Consider the following 20,217-nt stretch of genomic DNA (forward strand, 5'->3'; position numbering starts at 1 on the left):
AAAAACCTGGGACCTCTTGGTGGTGGCCATGTTTTAGGATAATCTGAGAGAAAAAAATGCAATAGGAAAAAAATGAAATGAAGCAGAAATGAGAAATGCAGATAAAGGGACTTTTAGACTTTCTATGGTACAAAGAGATCCGTGTTTTAAGACACTCCTGAGACCCTGCTGCAGTGTCCGTTATATTTTAACACTTAATGAACCCACTAAATCTCAGAACATTGCTTTATTTAGATCTGGTGGGGGGAGTGGTTTACACCAATTTTTCATTATTTCCTTGCATCCACTCTCTCCTCCTATAACTCCCATCAGCAGAAACCTCTCTGGACCTATTCGCCATGACTCCCAACTGTTCTCTCACAACTTGTTAACTTTCTGTCCCTTCCAGGGGTTGTATTCTTATTATAAATGACTTGGTTTGATCACCCAACTCCCTGATTTTCTCTTCAGCTGGGTACATTCTGCATGGAGTTCAGTCATTCAGGTTTGCTCTTATTAAAATTAATGTAAATGATCCTATATTCGTTTACAACATCTCTGATTTTATTTATTTAAATCCATTTCATGGATGTGACAGCTTCATTTTCTCTCAGAGGATAGTAATCATCCTTCAAAAAGCCTTGTTTGTACCTCTCGGTTATTTTATTTCTTCAATTTCTATGTGTAAACTTTCTAGTCTCCTTATGCTTTGCAGTCATGCTGCACTTACATGTTTAGGCTATATTTACTCTTCCCCATAAACCTTATCCCATCTGCTTTTAAAGATTCCTCACAATTTTTGATTCCCTGATGGTACTTTTGGTGTAATGATGCTATAAAGAACCTCTGTTTAGAAATCTTTTATGTTTTTACTAGACATTTTTTGCAGGGGTGAAGGTAGATGCATACACCCAGCATGCTATCATAAACTACTCAAACAACACTGTTTTAATATGGATTTCTTTGATCATGAAAGGCAACGTTTTTCCATATTTTTGCTTCCATTTTTATGTGATCTCTGGAGAATGATTTGCTCATATATATTGCTTGTTTATATATTATGAGTTGTTTTCCCTTATAAAATTATGCACGGAACCTACTCTTATTCTAAACATTATTATTTAACATAATTCTAAACATTATATTTAACATTACTAACTTTTCAGTTATGAAACAGGCAAGTAGTCCCAGGAGTCATCCTGAGTGTTCAATATAAGCTTTTGTTTAGTATACAGACAAAAATTTCTGCAAACTCATATACAGTGATTACCTCTGTACTAAATGTACTGAAGTACTAAATGCTTACCTCTGGACTGTCCTTCAGGGTGTCAGAACGGGGAAGCTCTGAGAGCTGGGAAAACCTTCGGTCATAAATACATAGATGAAGATGTTTATCAAGTACTCGAAAATCTTCATAACTTCTTTTAACGATCCAACTTTTTCCCTATTGGTAGAAAAAAGAAACTCATATAATTCATCTCTATTGGGAAATACTTAAGAATCAGGCCTTATTCTATAATGTTATTTTATTCATGAGATTTTATATTTTCTAATGAGAAGTTTCTATTAACTTGATAGTTAATAGCTAAAACTGCGAAACACTCTAATGAGTTATATTACATTAAAAGGCCAATAATGGAAAATAAGACAGAACTCTCCACCAACCCTGTTCCTACTGCTGGTCAAAATCCACTGCCTCACTTTCAGAACAATAACTGCTAACTGGTTAAGATAACATGTGATCTTAAATCTACCAAAAAGAAAAATAAAAACATAAAATAACTTTGGGTAGGAGAATATTAACCAAAATTAAAGAAAAATAAAATCAGGTTTTTGATTTGTTACTACCAACATTTTCTGTGACTGAGATCGGAAATATACTCAAAAATCAAAACTAATGAAGTCTTCCTCTATAAACATTTGATATTCACATAGCATCTAGAAACCTCAGCTCTCCCTGCCTCTCAGGGCTTCTTCCCTTCTTTGCCCAATCTCACAAGCTCATTTTTTAAAATCACATTCTGAAAGGATACTTATTAGATACCATCTTCTAATCTTCTCTTGAATCTATCATTTCTTGTTCAGTCCCATAGCCCAAGCTTCAGTAAGGACCATCATCATTTCTTACCTGAAATATTACTAATATGCTTTGCCTTTGAACTCCTCCCCTGCACACCCAACTACAAAATACAGAGTTTATCAGCTCACACTGCAACAGCAAGTCCTTCAAAAGCTCCTGTGGTGAGTAATGATGAGCACATCCCAACTGTATAGCATGTAGTTTTGCAATTTAATCTAATTTTACACAGAGTCTTTCGGCTCATAAAAATCTGGAGGGTCTGAAAGAAAAAGCCTTCAGAGTAACCAGTTCCTCCATCTGCCCCAGACAACTGGAGTGGAAACAGAGGGTATCACCTCATGAGAGGGTGCTGATTTCTAATCACAAGTATATCAAAAACTAACATGATAAACTTGCATAATCCCACTTTGGGCTGTAATTCTCCATGGACAAAGACAAAAAGCCATTACCAGTTCCCTCTTTCAGAGCATTCTAAGAATGAAATAATAGATGTGGCTGAGACTTCTACACTTGACCTTGGCTGAAAGGCAGAGAAGCAATGTGACTGAGACTTTTGAAGAACAGTGTCCAGATCCATATTCTAAGAGATGCTAATTCACTAAGTCTGGAAAGGGATCCAGTTAGTTCTGATGATCAGCCTGAATTGAGGGCCACTGGTCTACAGGATTAAACGCAAGCTATCCCCACACATCACAGCTTTTATCATCTGGGCCCTGTCTATTTCCAGACTGCTCTCACTGGCTACTCCTCCATGCCCTTTCTTGGCTTCCAGTTATATTGAATGATCTGCATGTATTCGATTAATGAGCTGAATGTTCATTTCCTTGCCTTCATGATTCTTTAAGTGCTGTTTGTTCTTCCTGTCATGTTAGCTGTTTCTCTGATGCTTTGCTTAAGCAAACTCCTTTATTTTCTCAGTTCTATCACTACCTTCTACCCAAAGCATTCCTGGGAACCGCCAAGTTATGATGTACAAGCAACATTTTATTTCAAATTTGCCAAACTGGTTTCCAAAGTGGTAACACCAATTTATTCACCCAACAGTAGTATATGAGTTCCCACTGCCCCCAAATCCTTGCAATTCCTGGCATCATCAGAATTTACAGTATGCTAATAAGACAGAGATGAAATGGTATCTTCTTTTAATTTACAATCCCTTGATTTTGAGTGAAGCATAGCATCTTTTCATTTGTTACTAAGATTTCTTTTTGTATGAATTGCCTATTACTACCAAAATCCTGTTCATTTTCTCTATTACAATGACTTTTATGTGTTGACTTCTAGAAGATTTTTGTTTATTAATATATTGGAAAAATAATCTTTATAATTGACATGTATTGTAAAACACTGGATCCAAGTCTGAGACTGTCCCCTCAATTTACAGTACCTCATCAAAAAGAAGGAACATAAAACTTTATTTCCTTCTTCATGAATATAATCACAGATTAGGTAGTTTGCTGAAATTTTCACATAGATACGTGAAAGAACAAGTATGAAAATAAGTATCCAATAAAATAATTTAAATTTTCATCTGAACAAGAAGGCCTTACAGCCATCACCCATAGTATTTCAAATTTATCCATTATATCTTCTGATTTGGGTTTGGCCTACAGTGTTTTTAAAACTGTATTTGAAAACATTTAGGTATAGCACAGCAAGCACAAGCTTGCCAATGTCATTACCACACCCAGCCATTTTCCTTAACTAACATTACCTGTATAGATACTTAATGTATTTAGATTTACCAACTCCTGAAATAAATACATAGCTAATAGCTTGGCTCTAGGACCACAATGTCCCAATTGTGAATCCTGGTTATTTAAGGATTAAATCAAATAAATCAATGTAAAGTACTTAGCAGTAGGCAGATAGAAATAGCTCAATACATGCTAGCTATTACTACTCTTTATTAATTTGGAGAACTTATTCTGGGCTGAATCTACCAAAAGTAGAAAACAAGGTTTCCAAACAAATTCTCAGGATATTTAGAAGAACAAGCAAGCAGTCATCAATGCTCAACAACTCAAAAGACAAAAGAACATTCTTAATTACTTTTCAGCACATCGAGGTTTCACTCAGCTACAAGTCAATATATCTTTAGAAATCAAAGACTGTTTTCCATATTGGCTGAACCATCAGCTTTAGCTTTGGAAAATAAAATCTCAAATTTAACATTATCATGTTGAATAATTCAGCATGCCCTGGTGATCATTCATTTATGTTTTGTTTTTCTGCTCCATTTCACAAGAAGATGTAAAATTAAGCTTCAACTCCAAGCATGTGTACAATTATTCCATGGTATTAAAGGTGAGAATAGAAATGACCTGCAATTTGGTAGGCTCACATTTATTACTCCTTTTGAAGAAGTGGTCAAGATCACTGAAATGTAGTCCTACATTTTTTGGTACCTGGTGCTTGTAGAAGAGAAATTGGCTCTGCTTCTAATCCTTTTTCAGTCAACACTCTTTAGGAAATACAGAGTGCTCTGGTGTATTATAAGGTAATCTTTGCTAGTTGGAATATCATTTTCCCCTTGTCTTACATAATAGATTTCTAGAACTACATAAGTGTGAAACAGAGGAAAGAGAGAAGAAAAAAAGAAAGAATGAGAATAGCAGCCAGTAACTGAGAATGCAGGATCTGAATTTATACTACCCTAGGCTACATGCTAGTCACTTGACCACAGATAACTATTCCACACAGTTTCCTCATCTGTAAAATGGGGAGGCTAATAGCACCCGGGGTTGTCAGAAGAATAAGTGAAACAATCCACATAAGGTGCTTAACAGACTCCCTGGAAACCATTCATGAAATATCAGTTACCACTACTGGTATTTTTCTCACTGTTAAAGCTGTCTGGAATAAAAATAACTTTTGTATGCTATATTGCTCATGTATCTATCATGCATGGAGTGTAGCAGGCAAATACTAGTTTGGTTAAATTGTTAACACTAGAACAATGCCTCCACTAATAAAGATTGATTCTGAAAAAGGTGTTTAAATTTCCAAACTGATCGATTTGGGAGTTCTAAGATGACAGTACAATAATTGATAACAAGATTATAAATAACAGATTTGTATTTAAATTTATGTTGCAATGTCTTATACTTTCTTAGCATTAATTCCTAAAAATGTGACATTAGCAGAAGCTAGGTTAAGGGTAAATTGGATATTTCTGTACTACTTTTATAGCTTTTCTGTGAGTCTAAAATCATTGTAAAATGAAAAGTTAAAATAAATACACACAAAATTCCTAAAAATTGACAGGCTGTACCAATTTTTACTGCCTGGGTCTATTTCAATGCATCCTCACAAATACTAAAAATAATGACTTACAAATTTTCCAGTAGGTGAAAAACTGTATCTTCTCTTAGTTTGCCTTTTATTGACTTAATGAAGCTAAACACAATTTCACATTTCTCAGTCACTTTTATTTCTTCTTTTGTAAAAAAACTATTCATATTTTTGCCAACCTTTCTACTGAGTATATTGTATACTACTACAACTTATAACATCAAACTACAGTATAACTGTATGTTTAATCAAATTATTTGATGGAACTATTAGCCTTTTGAGAGCTGTAACAGTGAGTTACAGTCAAGAAAATTCCTTGAATGTATACTGATGTTATTTATTAAATGGTTTAATACACGATATTGAATTTTCTGCTTAAAAGACCTCAAAAAGAAATTAGTCTTGAATGGGATTATATCAAAGTAAAAAGCTTCTGCACAGCAAAGAAAATGATTATCAGAGCAAAGAAAACCTCCACAGATCGGGAAAAAATACATCTTATAAGGGGTTAATATCTGAAATATATTTTAAAAATTCAAAGAATTCTACAGAAAAAAACAAACAAAAAAAACCCCCAATTAACCAATGGGCAAAAGCACTGAACAGACATTTCTTAAAAGATAACATACAAATGGTCAACAGATATTATGAAAAAATGCTCAATATCACTAGTCAGGGAAGTACAAATTAATACCACAATGAGGTATCATCTTGCATCTGTCAGAACGGCTATTATCAAAAAGACAAAAGATGGTAAGTGTTGGCAAAGCTGTAGAGAAAAGGAAACAAAGGAATCCCCATACACTTTTGTTGGAAATATAAATTGGTACAGCCATTTTGGAAAACTATATGGAGGTTCCTCAAAAAACTAAAAATAGAATTACCATATGACTCAATAATCCCACATCTAGATATATATCCTGAGAACTTGAAATCAATATGTCAAAAAGTTATCTGCTCTCCTTGGTTCACTGCAGCCTTATTTACAATAGCGAAGTTATGGAATCAACTTAAGTGTCCATCAATGGATCAGTAGATAAAAACAAATGTGGTATACATACACAATGGAATACTATTCAGCCTTAAAGAAAATCCTGTCATTTGCAACAACACTGATAAATCTGGAGGACATTATGTGCAGTAAAATAAGCCTGGCAAAGAAAGACAAATATCACATGGTCTCACATGTAGAATCTGAATCAACTAAATTCACAGAAGCAGAGTTGAATGGTGGTTACCATGGGCTGAGAATGGGGAAAGTGAAGAGATGCTGCTCAATAGGTACAAAGTTGTAGTTAGGAGGAGTAAGTAATAAGTATTTAAGGTGGAAAAAATAAATAACTTCAGAATATGAATCACTAAAAAAAGAAATGTGCTGGTCTTATTTGCTTCAGGTATTCTTTCGATAGAGGTATTTAAAAAATATTTTTAAAAGAGGTATGAAAATATATTGTTATACATTTTTTATTTGTTCTGCCAGCTCAACTTCTAGTTCATTTGGTTTTATGTTACCAAGTACCACATGGAAATGAGAGGTCATTCAAAAATACATTCCTGATACAGTTCCATTTCAGAAGTGATCAATGTCTGTCTAGTTACAAAGTAATCATTGGACTTCTGGTTACTGGTCTCTTATGTAACCAGCTCAGAAGTCACCACTCCATCCTAACAAGTAAAAGCTGAACAAAGTGAAAATCGACAGATCTTCCTTAAATCTGTCACAGAAGTGGGGTCACAGAACAAATCACTATCCCCCTTCCCAATTAGAGGCAGACAGGTAAATATAAAGAATTGCAACTTACCCAGAGCAGAAATCCACAAGCAGAAACCTCTGTGGGAACAAGTGCTAGGGCAGAAAAACTTAACCTATAATTGATAAATTGCTAGAGGCTCAGGGATGACAAGTCTGAGCATTAAAAACTCTAGAACCCAGTCACTGGGGAGCCACACACTTTTGTGAGCTCTACTAGGTCCTCACAGTAAATATCTGAAAAAAATCTCCTTGTGCTCTTAAGAGGGAGAGGAGACAATAAACTTTCGAAACACACCCAAGTACTATGCTTTTAACAAAGTCTGCCCTCAGGAAAAACTCTTACCACAGCCTCATTTTCTGGAGTAAGAAGAAAATCCAGCTCCAGCTTCTTTGAGCTTTCCACTGGGAAGAAGGGAATACCAAACTCCAGCCCGCTCCAGTCATCCTGTCCTACCTAAAGGTACAGGACGGAGGGTTGTGGACTGAGATTCACGTGTGAAGTTCACAGTTCAGAGGCACAGGCTCACAAAAAGACTGAGACCTAATCACAGGATTATAGAATGCTTCCCCCCCCACACACACCTTACCATCACATTACTAACAGGCTATTTACTATACTTCTTTCACCCAGTACCTTATGTCCACCTTCAACAAAAAATCACAATGTTAACTAAAAGGAAAAAAACACCGTTTAAAGAGACTGAAGAAGCATCAGAAGAAGAGTCAAAGATGGCAGGAATGTTGGAATTATCACACCAATAATTTAAAAGAACCATGATTAATCTGCTAATAGGTTTAAGGAAAAAGTAGGCAACATACAAGAACAGATGTAAGCAGAGAATTGGAAATTATAACAAATAATAAAAAAGAAATGCTAGAGATCAAAAACAGAACTGATGACTGTCTTTGATGGATTCCTTAGTTGACTAGACACAACTGAGGAAAGAATTGGAGCTTGAGGATATCACAGTAGAAACAACCAAAACTGAAATGCAAAGAGAAAAAAGACTGAAGAAAAGGAAGAGAACATCTAGAAACAGTGGGAAAACTACAAAAGGCATGATACATACATATTGAGAATACCAGAAGGAGAAAAAATGGAGAAAGGAGCAAAACCAGTAGTATTTCTAGAATAATGACTGAGACACCAAACCACTGGTCCTGGAGGCTCAGCTCAAAATATACAAAATGTATATTTTGCATGGCCTCTCATTTCCATAAAACAGGATAAATTGCATCACTCTCCTCAAAACAATTTCAGAAAATCCAAGATACAGAAAATATCTTGCAAGAAGCTGGAAGTGTAAGGGGGAACACCTTTATAGAGCGTCAAAATCGGAATTACATAACATATTCTCAGAAACCACAGAAGAGAGTAGAGTAAATGTTTTACGTGTTAACAAAATAACCCCTACCCAGCAACCTAGAATTCTGTACTCTGCAAAATTATCCCTCAGAAGTGAAAGAGAAATAAAGCTTGTCAAACGAAAGTTGAGAAAATTTGTGGCCAGCAGATCTGCTCTGTAAGAAATGTAAAAGAAGTTCTTTAAAGAAAAAGAAAATGATATAGATCAGAAACCTGTAGCTATATAAAGAATGGAAAAGTAACGGAGAAGAATAAGTGAAGGTAAAATACAACTTTGGTTCCTTATTCTTAATTGATATAACAGATAGCAGTTTGTTCAAATAATAGCAACAACAATGTACTTGACTATGTGTGTTTTACATATATATGGGTATGGGGGCATGTGTATATATATATTTATGTATGATTTCTATATGTAAAATGAATGACAGTAATAACACAAAGGATAGAGAGGAATTACAAATAATTTTTATTACAAGGCACCTGCACAATCCATGACGCAGTGTAATTATTTGAAAGTGAACTAGGATTAGTTATAATGTATACCACAACCTCTAGTGCAACCACTAAAAAAAAAAAATTTGTTTTTTCTTTTTTTTGAGACGGAGTCTCGCTCTGTCACCCAGGCTGGGGTGCAGAGGTGTGATCTCAGCTCACTGCAACCTCCACCTCCCAGGTTCAAGTGATTCTCCTGCCTCAGCCTCCCGAGTAGCTGGGACCACAAGCACATGCCACCACATCGGCTAATTTTTTGTATTTTTAGTAGAGACAGGGTTTCACCATGTTAGCCAGGATGGTCTCGATCTCCTGACCACATGATCTGTCTGCCTCAGCCTCCCAAAGTGCTGGGATTACAGGCATGAGCCACCACACCTGGCCTAAAAAAATTTTTTTAAATGTAATTGATATGGAGAGAAAATGGAAACATATAAAATGCTCAATTAAAAACACAAAAAGAGAATAGATCATAAATGTTTTCACCACACACGCAAAAAAAGGCAACTGTGAGCTGATGGATATGTAACTTAGCTGCAGTAATCATTGCACAATGCATACACATATCAAAATATCACATTCTACCCCTTAAATATATGTAATTTTTATTTGATAATTATATATATACCACAATAAGTTGGAAAAAAAGACACAAAAAGGAGACAAAGTATGGAAAACAAAAATAGGGACAAAGAACAAAGGCAATAAATACAAACAATGACAGATATTAATCCAACTATATCAATAATCACTTTAAACATCATGGTCTAACATACCAATTAAAAGACGAATTGTCAGAGTGGATCAAAAACAGGACCCACCTGTCTAAAAGAAATCAACTTTAAAGATAAGATAGATTAAAATAAAATGATAAAGATATGCCATATTAATTTTTTAATTAAAAAAGCAAAAATAGCTATATTTACTTCAGTCATAGCAGGCTTCAGAGCAAAGAAAGTTATGAGGGATAAATAGGGGCACTGAGTAATGTCAAATGGATCAATACTCCAAGAAGAAATTAAACCATCTTTAATATTTATGTGCTTACAGACTATGAAAGTACTGTGAGGCAAATACTGATTAAATTGCAAAGAGAAATAATTATAGTTGTAATTATTTAACACCCTCTATAAGAAATTATTTAACACCCCCCCATTAGAAATGAATAGATCCAGTCGGCAGAAAATCAGTAAGAAAATAGTTGACTTAACGGTACCATCAATCAACGGGATATAATTGATATTGATAGAATACCTTAACAACAACAGATTACACATGCTTCTGAGGCTCATATGGAACAGTCACTGTATCTTGGGGACCACATTCTGGGGCATAAAACATACCATAACGAGTTTTTAAAAAATAGAATTCAAAATATGTCTGCTCTCAGAGTGTCAGAGGAGTCTGAACCAGAAGGATTCATCTTGAAGAAGCGCTGGGTGAAATGAGGCTGAGACCTACTGAGCTGCATTCCGAGGAGGTTAGGCATTCTAAGTCACAGGATGAGACAGGAGGTCGGTACAAAATACAAGTCACAAAGACCTGGCTGATAAAACAGCATGCAGTAAAGATGCCGGCCAAAACCCGCCAAAACCGAGATCGTGATGAAAGTGACCTTTAGTCACCCTCACTGCTCATTATGCACTAATTATAATATACTAGCATGGTAAAAGACACTCCCACCAGCACCACAAGAGTTTACAAATGCAACAGCAACATCAAGAAGTTACCCTATATGATCTAAAAATGAGATGAACCCTCAGTTCTGGGAACTACCTACCCCCTTCCTAGAAAACTCATGAATAATCCAACCCTTATTTAGCATACAATCAAGGAATAACATAGAAATAGCCAACGAGCAGCCCATGCTGTTGCTCTGCCTATGGAGCAGCCATTCTTTATTCCTTTATTTTCCTAATAAACTTGCTTTCACGTTATGGGCTCTCCCCAAATTTTTTCTTGTGCAAGATCCAAGAACCCTCTCTTGGGGTCTGGATCAGGACCTCTTTTCAGTACTGAGACCACAAATGACACACTTCTAAATAAAACACGGGTAAAAGAAGAAATCTCAAGAGAAATTACTAAATATTTTGAGCCAAATAAAAATGAAAATACAGGCCGGGCGCGGTGGCTCACGCCTGTAATCCCAGCACTTTGGGAGGCCGAGGCGGGCGGATCACAAGGTCAGGAGATCGAGACCACGGTGAAACCCCGTCTCTACTAAAAATACAAAAAATTAGCCGGGCGCGGTGGCGGGCGCCTGTAGTCCCAGCTACTCAGGAGGCTGAGGCAGGAGAATGGCTTGAACCCGGGAGGCGGAGCTTGCAGTGAGCCGAGATCGCGCCACTGCACTCCAGCCTGGGCGACAGAGCGAGACTCCGTCTCAAAAAAAAAAAAAAAAAAAAAAAATGAAAATACAACTTACCCAAATTTGTGGGAGGCAGTAAAAGCAGTGCTTAGAGAAAAATCTATAGCATTGAATGCACACATTAGAAAAGAACAGAGGAGAACAATGGTGGCTAGGAGGCAAGACTAACTTGCAGTTCCCACTTGGACAGACAGAACAGCATGTGGAGACTCACATCATGAACTTTTGCTCCCAGAACCATCACAGGAACATACCAGGAAAACCAAAAGCATTCACAAACCCTTGGAAAAAAAGCAGTTTGCTGCTGCAAACTCCATGAGACAGCTGAAAAACAGTGAGTGTCCAAAGTGTGAAATGGGGAAGTCTGCCTCTGAACATACCTCCTCACTGGGGAACCTGAAAATCCAGATCATGGAAGAAAGATTTAACCTTACCTAGAGCAGAAAAAAACTTAGAGAGCTGAGTGAAATACAAAAGTAGCAGCAGCAGCTGGAAGAGCCCTGTAGACACTTTACTGGGCACTTCCTGGTCCCTAGGGAGGCCCAGGGAAGCCATTTCTGACTTTACCTCACAGGGGTTCTTTGGGAGAGCTGCCAGTGGAACTGGGGACAGACCACAGGAAAAAGGAAAATTCCAGCTCCATTTTGTAATAACGTTGACGAAGCACAAATTTTCCTGGGCAGAATCCAGGTTGGGTGGGGGAAGCAAACAGGAAGTACAGATAGGAGTACAGAAGACAAGGTAGATGGGGGGGGGGGTGAAGGCTGAAAGCCTTGAGTGTTTTCTCAGCAGGGAGGCTTGTAGCCTGGGGCAAGATTTCAGCCCTGCTCACCAGCTGCCTGGATATAAACTTGGCACTGTTGATGGGGGGCAGTGGGAGTGAGACTGGCCTTCCTGGCTGCATGGGAGCTGGATGAAATCTGTCACTGCCAGCTTTCCCCAGCTTCCCTAGCGACCTGTATGATGCAGCGGAAGCGGTCATAATCCCCCTTAGATCATAACTCCAATGGCCTGAGAATCACACCCCATCCCCCAAAGCACCCGCAGCAACTCTCACCCAAGCTCAGACACGCCTAACCCTACCCCCGCCTGATGTCTTTCTCTACCTGCCCTGATAGCTGAAGACAAAAGACCTAATCTCTTGGGAACTCCATGGCCTCACCCTTCACCTGAAAAACCAAACTAGGGATCCAGGAGACCTTAGGCCCCTGAGGCCAAGCTTGTACCCCCTCTATACTACCACAGCTGATGCTCTTGAAAGCGCCACCGCCTGGTTGGAAGCAAACCAATTCAAGCCATTACGGCAACTCATTAAAACACTGCTCCAAGAAAGGAGAAAACAACAGCTAATTCCACGACCTGTAACATCCTGGCTAACTACAGGACCTGAATCTGTCCACGTGACAACTTCACTGCTAGCATAACGAGCATTCGAAAAACCCAGTAAGCTAAACAGAACTACAACCAAGGACCCTCACAGAGCGCACTTCACTCCTCTGCTACCTCCACCGTGGCAGGTGCTGGCATCCACGGCTGAGAGACCTGAAGATGGATCACATCAGACACCCCCCAGCACCAGCCCGGAGCCTGGTAACTCTGCCAGGTGGCTAGATCCAGGAAAGCAGTAACAATCACTGCAGTCCAGCTCTGAGGAAGCCCCATCCCTAGGGGAAGGGGGTGAGCACCACATCAAGAGAGCACTCTGTGGGACAAAAGAATCTGAACAGCAGACCTTGAAGCCAAGATCTTTCCTCTGACATAGTCCACCCAAATGAGAAGGAACCCGAAAAAACAACTCTGGTAAGATGACAAAACAAGGTTCTTTAACACCCCCTAAAAGATCACGTCAGCTCACCAGCAAAGGATCCAAACAAAAACGAACTCTCTGAATTGCAAGAAAAATAATTCATAAGGTTAATTATTTATTTATTATCTTTTTTTGAGACAGAGTCTCACTCTGTCACCCAGGCTGGAATGCAGTGGCACGTTCTCAGCTCACTGCAACCTCTGCCTCCCGGGTCCAAGCGATTCTCCCACCTCAGCCTCCCGAGTAGCTGGGATTACAGGCACACACCACCACACCTGGTTTTGTATTTTTAGTAGACAGAGTTTCACCATGTTGGCCAGGCTGGTCTCAAACTCCTAACCTCAGGTGATCTGTCCACCTCAGCCTCCCAAACTGCTAGGTTTAAAGGCGTGAGTCACTGTGCCCAGCCAGAAGGTTGATTACTAAGCTTCTCAAAGAGGCACCAGAGAAAGGTGAAACCAACTTAAAGAAATTTTAGAAATAATACAAGATATGGACAAAAAAATCCCCAGAGAAATAACACAATTAAAAAAAATCACAACTTCTGGAAGTGAAAGACACACTTAGAGAAATGCAAAATACACTGGAAAGTTTCAACAATAGATTCAAACAAGTAAAAGAAGGAACTTCAGAACTAAAAGACAAGGCTTTCAAATTAACCCAATCCAACAGAGACAAAGAAAAAAAATAATAATTGAACAAAGCCTTTAAGAAGTTTGGGATGATGTTAGATGACTAAACGTAACGTAACTAGTATTCCCAAGAAATGAGAGAAATCTAAAGGTTTGGAAAACATATTTGAGGGAACAGTCGAGGAAAACTTCCCTGGCCTTGCTTGAGATTGAGACATTCAAATACAAGAAGTTCAAAGAACACCCAGGAAATTCATCACAAAATGATCATCACCTAGGCCCACAGTCATCAGGGTTTCTACAGAAAAGAATCGTAAGAGCTGTGAGGCAAAAAATTAACAGCAGATTTCTCAGCAGAAACCTTACAGGCTAGAAGGGATTGGAAGCCTCTCTTTAGCCTCCTGAAATAAAACAATTATCAGCCAAGAATTTTGTACCCAGAAAAACTAAGCTTCATAAATGAAAGGAAAAAAAAGTCTTTTTCAGACAAACAAATGCTGAGAGAATTCACCACTACCAAGGTTGAACTACAAGAAATGCTTAAAGGAGTTCTAAATCTTAAAACAAAATTCCAAAATACACCAAAATAGAACCTCCTTAAAGCACAAATCTCACAGGGCCTATAAAACAGTAATATAATGAAAAACTAACAAATAAGGTATTCAGGCAAAAACTAGCATGAAGAATAGAATAGTACATCATATCTTGATATGTTGAATGTAAATGGCCTAAATGCGCCACCTAAAAGATTACAGAATATCAGAATGGGTAAGAATTCACCAACCAAGTATCTGCTGTCTTCAAGAGACTCACCTAAGTATAAGGACTCACATAAACTTAAGGTAAAGGGGTGGAAAAAGATATTCCATGCAAAGGGACACCAAAAGCAAGCAGGAGTAGCTATTCCTATATGAGACAAAACAAACTTTAAAGAATGGTTTAAAAAGACAAAAAGGGACATTATATAATGATAAAAGGACTAGTCCAACAGGAAAATATCACAATCCTATATATATATGCATGTAACACTAGAGCTCTCAAATTTGTAAAATAATAACTACTAGACCTAAGAAATGACACAGATGGCAATGCATTAATAGTGGGGGGCTTCAATACTCTGCTGACAGCACTAAATAGGTCATCAAGACAAAAAGTCAACAATGAAATGACGGACTTAAACTATACCCTAGAACAAATGGACTTACCAGATACTTACAGAACATTCTACCCAACATCTGCAGAATATATATTCTTTTCATGAGCACATGGAACATTCTCCAAGATAGACCATATGATAGGCCACAAAACAAATCTCAACAAATTTAAGAAAATTGAAATTATAACTTGTACTCTCTCAGACCACAGTGGAATAAAATTGGAAATCAACTCCAAAAGGAACCCTCAAAACTACGCAAATACATGGAAATTAAATAATCTGCTCCTGAATGATTGTTGGGTCAACAATGAAATTAAGATGGAAATCTAAAAATTCTTTGAACTGAACGATAACAGAGACACAACCTATCAAAACTTTTTGGATGCAGCACTAGTGGTGCTAAGAGGAAAGTTCATGGCATTAAATGCCTACATCAAAAAAGTCTGAAAGAGCACAAATAGATAACTAAGGTCACACCTCAAGGAACTACAGAAACAAGAACAAACCAAACCCAAACCCAGCAGAAGAAAAGAAACAACCAAGATCAGAGCAGAACTAAATGAAATTGAAACAAGAAAAAAAATGGAAAAGAAAAAGAAAAGAAAAAACTGGCTCTTTGAAAAGACAAATAAAATCACTAGACCATTAGCAGGATCAACCAAGAAAAGAAATGAGAAGATAAAACTAAGCTGAATTAGAAATGAGAAGATAAAACTAAGCTGAATTAGAAATAAAATGGGAGCTATTACAACTAATACCACATAAATAAAAAGATCATGCAAAGATACTATGAACAATTTTATGTGCACAAACTAGAAAACCTAGAGGAGATGGATAAATCCCTGGAAATATACTATACAACCCTCCGAGAGTAAACCAGGAATAAATGGAAACTCTGAACATAACAATAACAAGCAGCAATACTCAAATGGTAATAAGAAAAAACTGCCAACAGAAAAAAAAGTCCAGGACCAGGTGGATTCACAGCTGAATTCTATTAGATATTCAAAGAACTGGTACCAATCCTAATCACACTATTCCAAAAGATAGAGAAAGAGAGAATCCTCCCTAAATCATTCTATGAGGCCAGTATCACTCTAATGCCAAAACTAGGAAAGGATATAACAACAACAACAACAACAAAAACTACAGACCAATATCCCTGAAGAACAGATGTAAAAATCCTCAACAAAATACTAGCTAACTGAATCCAAGAGAGGATCAAAAAGATAATACACCATGATAAAGTGGGTTTCATACCAGAAATGCAGGGGTGGTTTAACATACCCAAGTCAATAAATGTAATACACAACATAAACATAAAAACAAAAGTCACACAATCATCTCAATAGGCACAGAAAAAAACACTTGACAAAATCCAGCACTGCTTTATGATTAAAACCCTCAGCAAATGGAAGGGACATACCTTATAAAACCCATCTACGGCAAACCCACAGCATACATTATGCTGAACAAAAGTTGAAAGTATTCCCCCGAGAACTGGAACAAGACAAGGATGCCTCCTTTCACCATTTCTTTTCACATAGTACTGGAAGTCCTAACTAGAACAATCAGATAAGAGAATGAAATAAAGGGCATTCAGACTGGTAAACAGGAAGTCAAACTGTCGCTGTTCACCAATGATATGACTGTGTACCTAGAAAACCCTAAAGACTCATCCAAAAAGCTCTGAGATGTGCTAAATGAATTCAGTAAAGTTTCAGGATACAAAGTCAATGTATACAAATCAATAGCACTGCTATACCCCAATAGCAACCAAACTGAGAATCCAAATCAAGAATTCATCCCCTTTTACAATAGCTGCAAAAAAATAAATAAATAAAATACTCAGGGATACACCTAACCAAGGAGGTGAAAAATCTCTACGAGAAAAACTACAAAACACTGCCAAAAGAAATCACTGATGACACACACAAATGGAGACACATCCCATGCTCATGGGTGGAATCAATATTGTGAAAATGACCATACTGCCAAAAGCAATCCACAGATTCAATGCAATTCCCATCAAAACACGATGATCATTTCTCACAGAACTAGGAAAAAAAATCCTAAAATTCAGATGGAACCACAAAAGAGCCCACATAGTCAAAGCAAGACTAAGCAAAATGAACAAATCCGGAGGTACCACATTACCCAAATTCAAACTACACTAAAAGGCCACAGTCACTAAAACATCATAGTACTGGTATAAAAACAGGCACACAGACCAACGGAACAGAACAGAGAACCCTGAAGTAAAGCCAAATACAGCAAACTGATCTTTGACAAAGCAAATAAAAACATAAAGTGGGGAAAGGACACCCTATTCAACAAAATGGTGGTGGGATAATTGGCAAGTCACATGTAGAAGAATGAAACTGGATCCTCATCTCTCACCTTATACAAACATCAACTTGAAATGAATCAAAGACTAAAATCTAAGACCTGACACCACCAAAATTCCAGATGATAACATTGGAAAAATTCGTCTAGACACTGGCTTAGGCAAAGACTTCATGACCAAGAACCCAAAAGCAAATGAAACAAAAACAAAGATAAATAGATGAGACTTAATTAAACTAAAAATCTTCTGCAGAGTATATAAACAACCCACGGAGTGAGACAAAATCTTCACAAACTATGCATCAGACAAAGGACTGACATCCAGAATCTACGAGGAACCCAAATAAATCAGCAAGACAAAACAACAACAACAACAAATAATTCCACCACAAAGTGTGCTAAGGGCATAAACAGTTATCAAAGGAAGATATACAAATGGCCAACAAACATGAAAAAATGCTCAACATCACTAAATATCAGGGAAATGCACATGAAAACCACAGTGTGATACCTCCTTACTTCTGCAAGAATGGCCATAATTTAAAAATAAAAAAATAACAGATGTTGGCATTGATGTGGTAAAAAGGGAAAACTGGTGAGAACATAAACTAGTACAACCACTATGGAAAACAGTGTGGACATTCCTTAAAGAATTAAAAGTAGATCTACCTTTTGATCCAGCAATCCCACTACTGGGTATCCACTCAGAAGAAAATAAGTCATTATAAGACACTTGCCCACACATGTTTATAGCAGCACAATTCGCAACTGCAAAAACTGGAAGCAGCCCAAATGCCCATCTATCAATGAGTGGATAAAGAAAATGTGGTATACCAAGCAATAATACTCAGCCATAAAATGGAACAAAATAATGGCATTCACAGCAACCTGGATGGAGTTGAAGACCATTATTCTAAGTGAAATAACTCAGGAACGGAAAACCAAACATTGTATGTTTGTACAATGTGGGAGCTAAACTATGAGGACACAAAGGCGTGAGAATGATACAATGGACTTTGGGGACTCGGCAGGGGGATGATGGGAAGAAGGTGAGGGATAAAAGACTACACATTGTGCACAGTGTACACTGCTCAGGTGATGCTGCACCAAAATCTCAGAAATCACCACTAAAGAACTTATCTATATAATCAAACACCACCTCTTCCCCAAAAAGCTACTGAAATAAAAAAGAAAAGAAGAAACATCTAATAACAGTAATCTAAGTTTTGCCTTAGGTAACTAGAGAAAGAGGAGCATATTAAATCCAAAGTAAAGAGAAGAAGAAAATACTAAAAACTAGAGTAGAAATCAACAAAACTGAAAAAAGAAAATTACCAAAACCATAAGTTAATTGCTTGAAAATATCAATAAAACTGAGAAGCTTCTAGCCAGACTAACTTAAAAAAAAAGAGAGAAATACACAAATTACTAACATTAGATATCAATGAGGACCATCACTACAGATCACATGGACATTAAAAGGATAATAACAAATATTAGGAACCACTCCATCCCTGCAAATTTGTAACACAGATGAAACTGGCCAATTTTTAAGAAGCTACATCCACCAAAACTCACAAAGAAACAAATATAGGCCTTTAAGAAATCTAATTAACAGTTAATAGCTTGGCAAAACAGACACCAATAAGCCCAGATGTACTCACTGGTAAATTTTATCAAACATTTAAGAAAGAAATTATAGCGAGTCTCTACATCTCTTCCAGAAGACAGATACAGAGAGAAGTGCCTAACTTCTGGGAGGCCAACATCTTCCTAGGACCAAAACCAGACAAAGACATTCTAAGACAAAAAAAAAAACCACTACAGACAAGTATCTCTCATGAACACATATGCAAAAATCCTCAAGTATTAGCAACTATAATCCAACAACATATAAAAACAATTATACACCGCTACCAAGTGAGATTTATCCCAGGTATGCAAGGCTGGTTCAACATTTGAAAATCAACTAATGTAATCCATCACATAAACAGGCTAAAGAAGAACACAAATCACATGATTTCACCAATAAATGCAGAAAAGTATTTAAGAAAATCCATCACCCATTCATAAAAAACTCTCAGCAAACCAGAAATAAAGAGAACTTCCATAACTTGAGAAAGAGCATCTACAAAAAACCTACAGCTAACATCATACTTAATGGTGACTGAAACTCTCCCGCCTGGATCAAAAACGAAGCAATGATGTTCCATAATCAATTATTTTCAAAACAGTGCCAGAATCCCTAGCTAAAACAGTAAGAAAAGGAAACACAAGGAAAGGAATAAAACTTTATTTGCAGATGACAGGACTGTCTATGTAGAAAATCAAAAGAACTGACAAAAAACTCCCGGCACTAATAAATGACTTATAGCAATGCTGCAGAATATAAGGTTAATACACAAAAGCTAATCAGTTTCCTACATACCAGCAATGAGCAAGAGAAATCTTGTTTGGTTTTATTATTATTTTTTTTTAGAGACAAAGTCTCACTCTGTCATCCAGGCTGGAGTGCAGTGGAAAATCATGCCTCATTACATCCTCAATGTACTGAGCTCAAGCGATCCTCTTGCCTCAGCCTCCTAAGTAGCTGAGACTACAGGCATGCACCAACATACATGGCTAATTTTTAAATTTTTTATAGAGATGAGATCTCACTATGTTGCCCCGATATCAATCTCCTAGCCTCAGTCGCCAAGCAATTCTACCTCAGCCTCCCAGAATGCTGGGATTACAGGCATGAGCCAACACACAACAAGGGGAATTTGAAATTAAAAATATATTAATGTTTATAGTAGCAATAAAAAACCAAACTACACAGATAGCTATGTATCTAACAAAATACACATAATAGCTACAAAAAGAAAACTACAAAACTCTGGTGAAAGATGTCAAAGATCTAAATAAATGGAGAAATGTTGCATGTTCATGAATAAGAAAG

General features: G+C 37.2%; 1 protein-coding gene across 1 annotated transcript in view; it reads right to left on the reverse strand.

Moving 5' to 3' along the window:
- Nucleotides 1-20,217, reverse strand: part of ARHGAP32 (Rho GTPase activating protein 32) — a 226,583-nt gene that overhangs the window by 111,678 nt on the left and 94,688 nt on the right. The window contains exon 6 of the mRNA XM_025356879.1: nt 1,286-1,423. Within this exon, the coding sequence (XP_025212664.1) occupies nt 1,286-1,423 (138 nt within the window). The remainder of the gene's footprint in view (nt 1-1,285; nt 1,424-20,217) is intronic.

The sequence above is a fragment of the Theropithecus gelada genome, chromosome 14 (genome assembly GCF_003255815.1).
Source record: "Theropithecus gelada isolate Dixy chromosome 14, Tgel_1.0, whole genome shotgun sequence".
Lineage (NCBI taxonomy): Eukaryota > Metazoa > Chordata > Mammalia > Primates > Cercopithecidae > Theropithecus > Theropithecus gelada.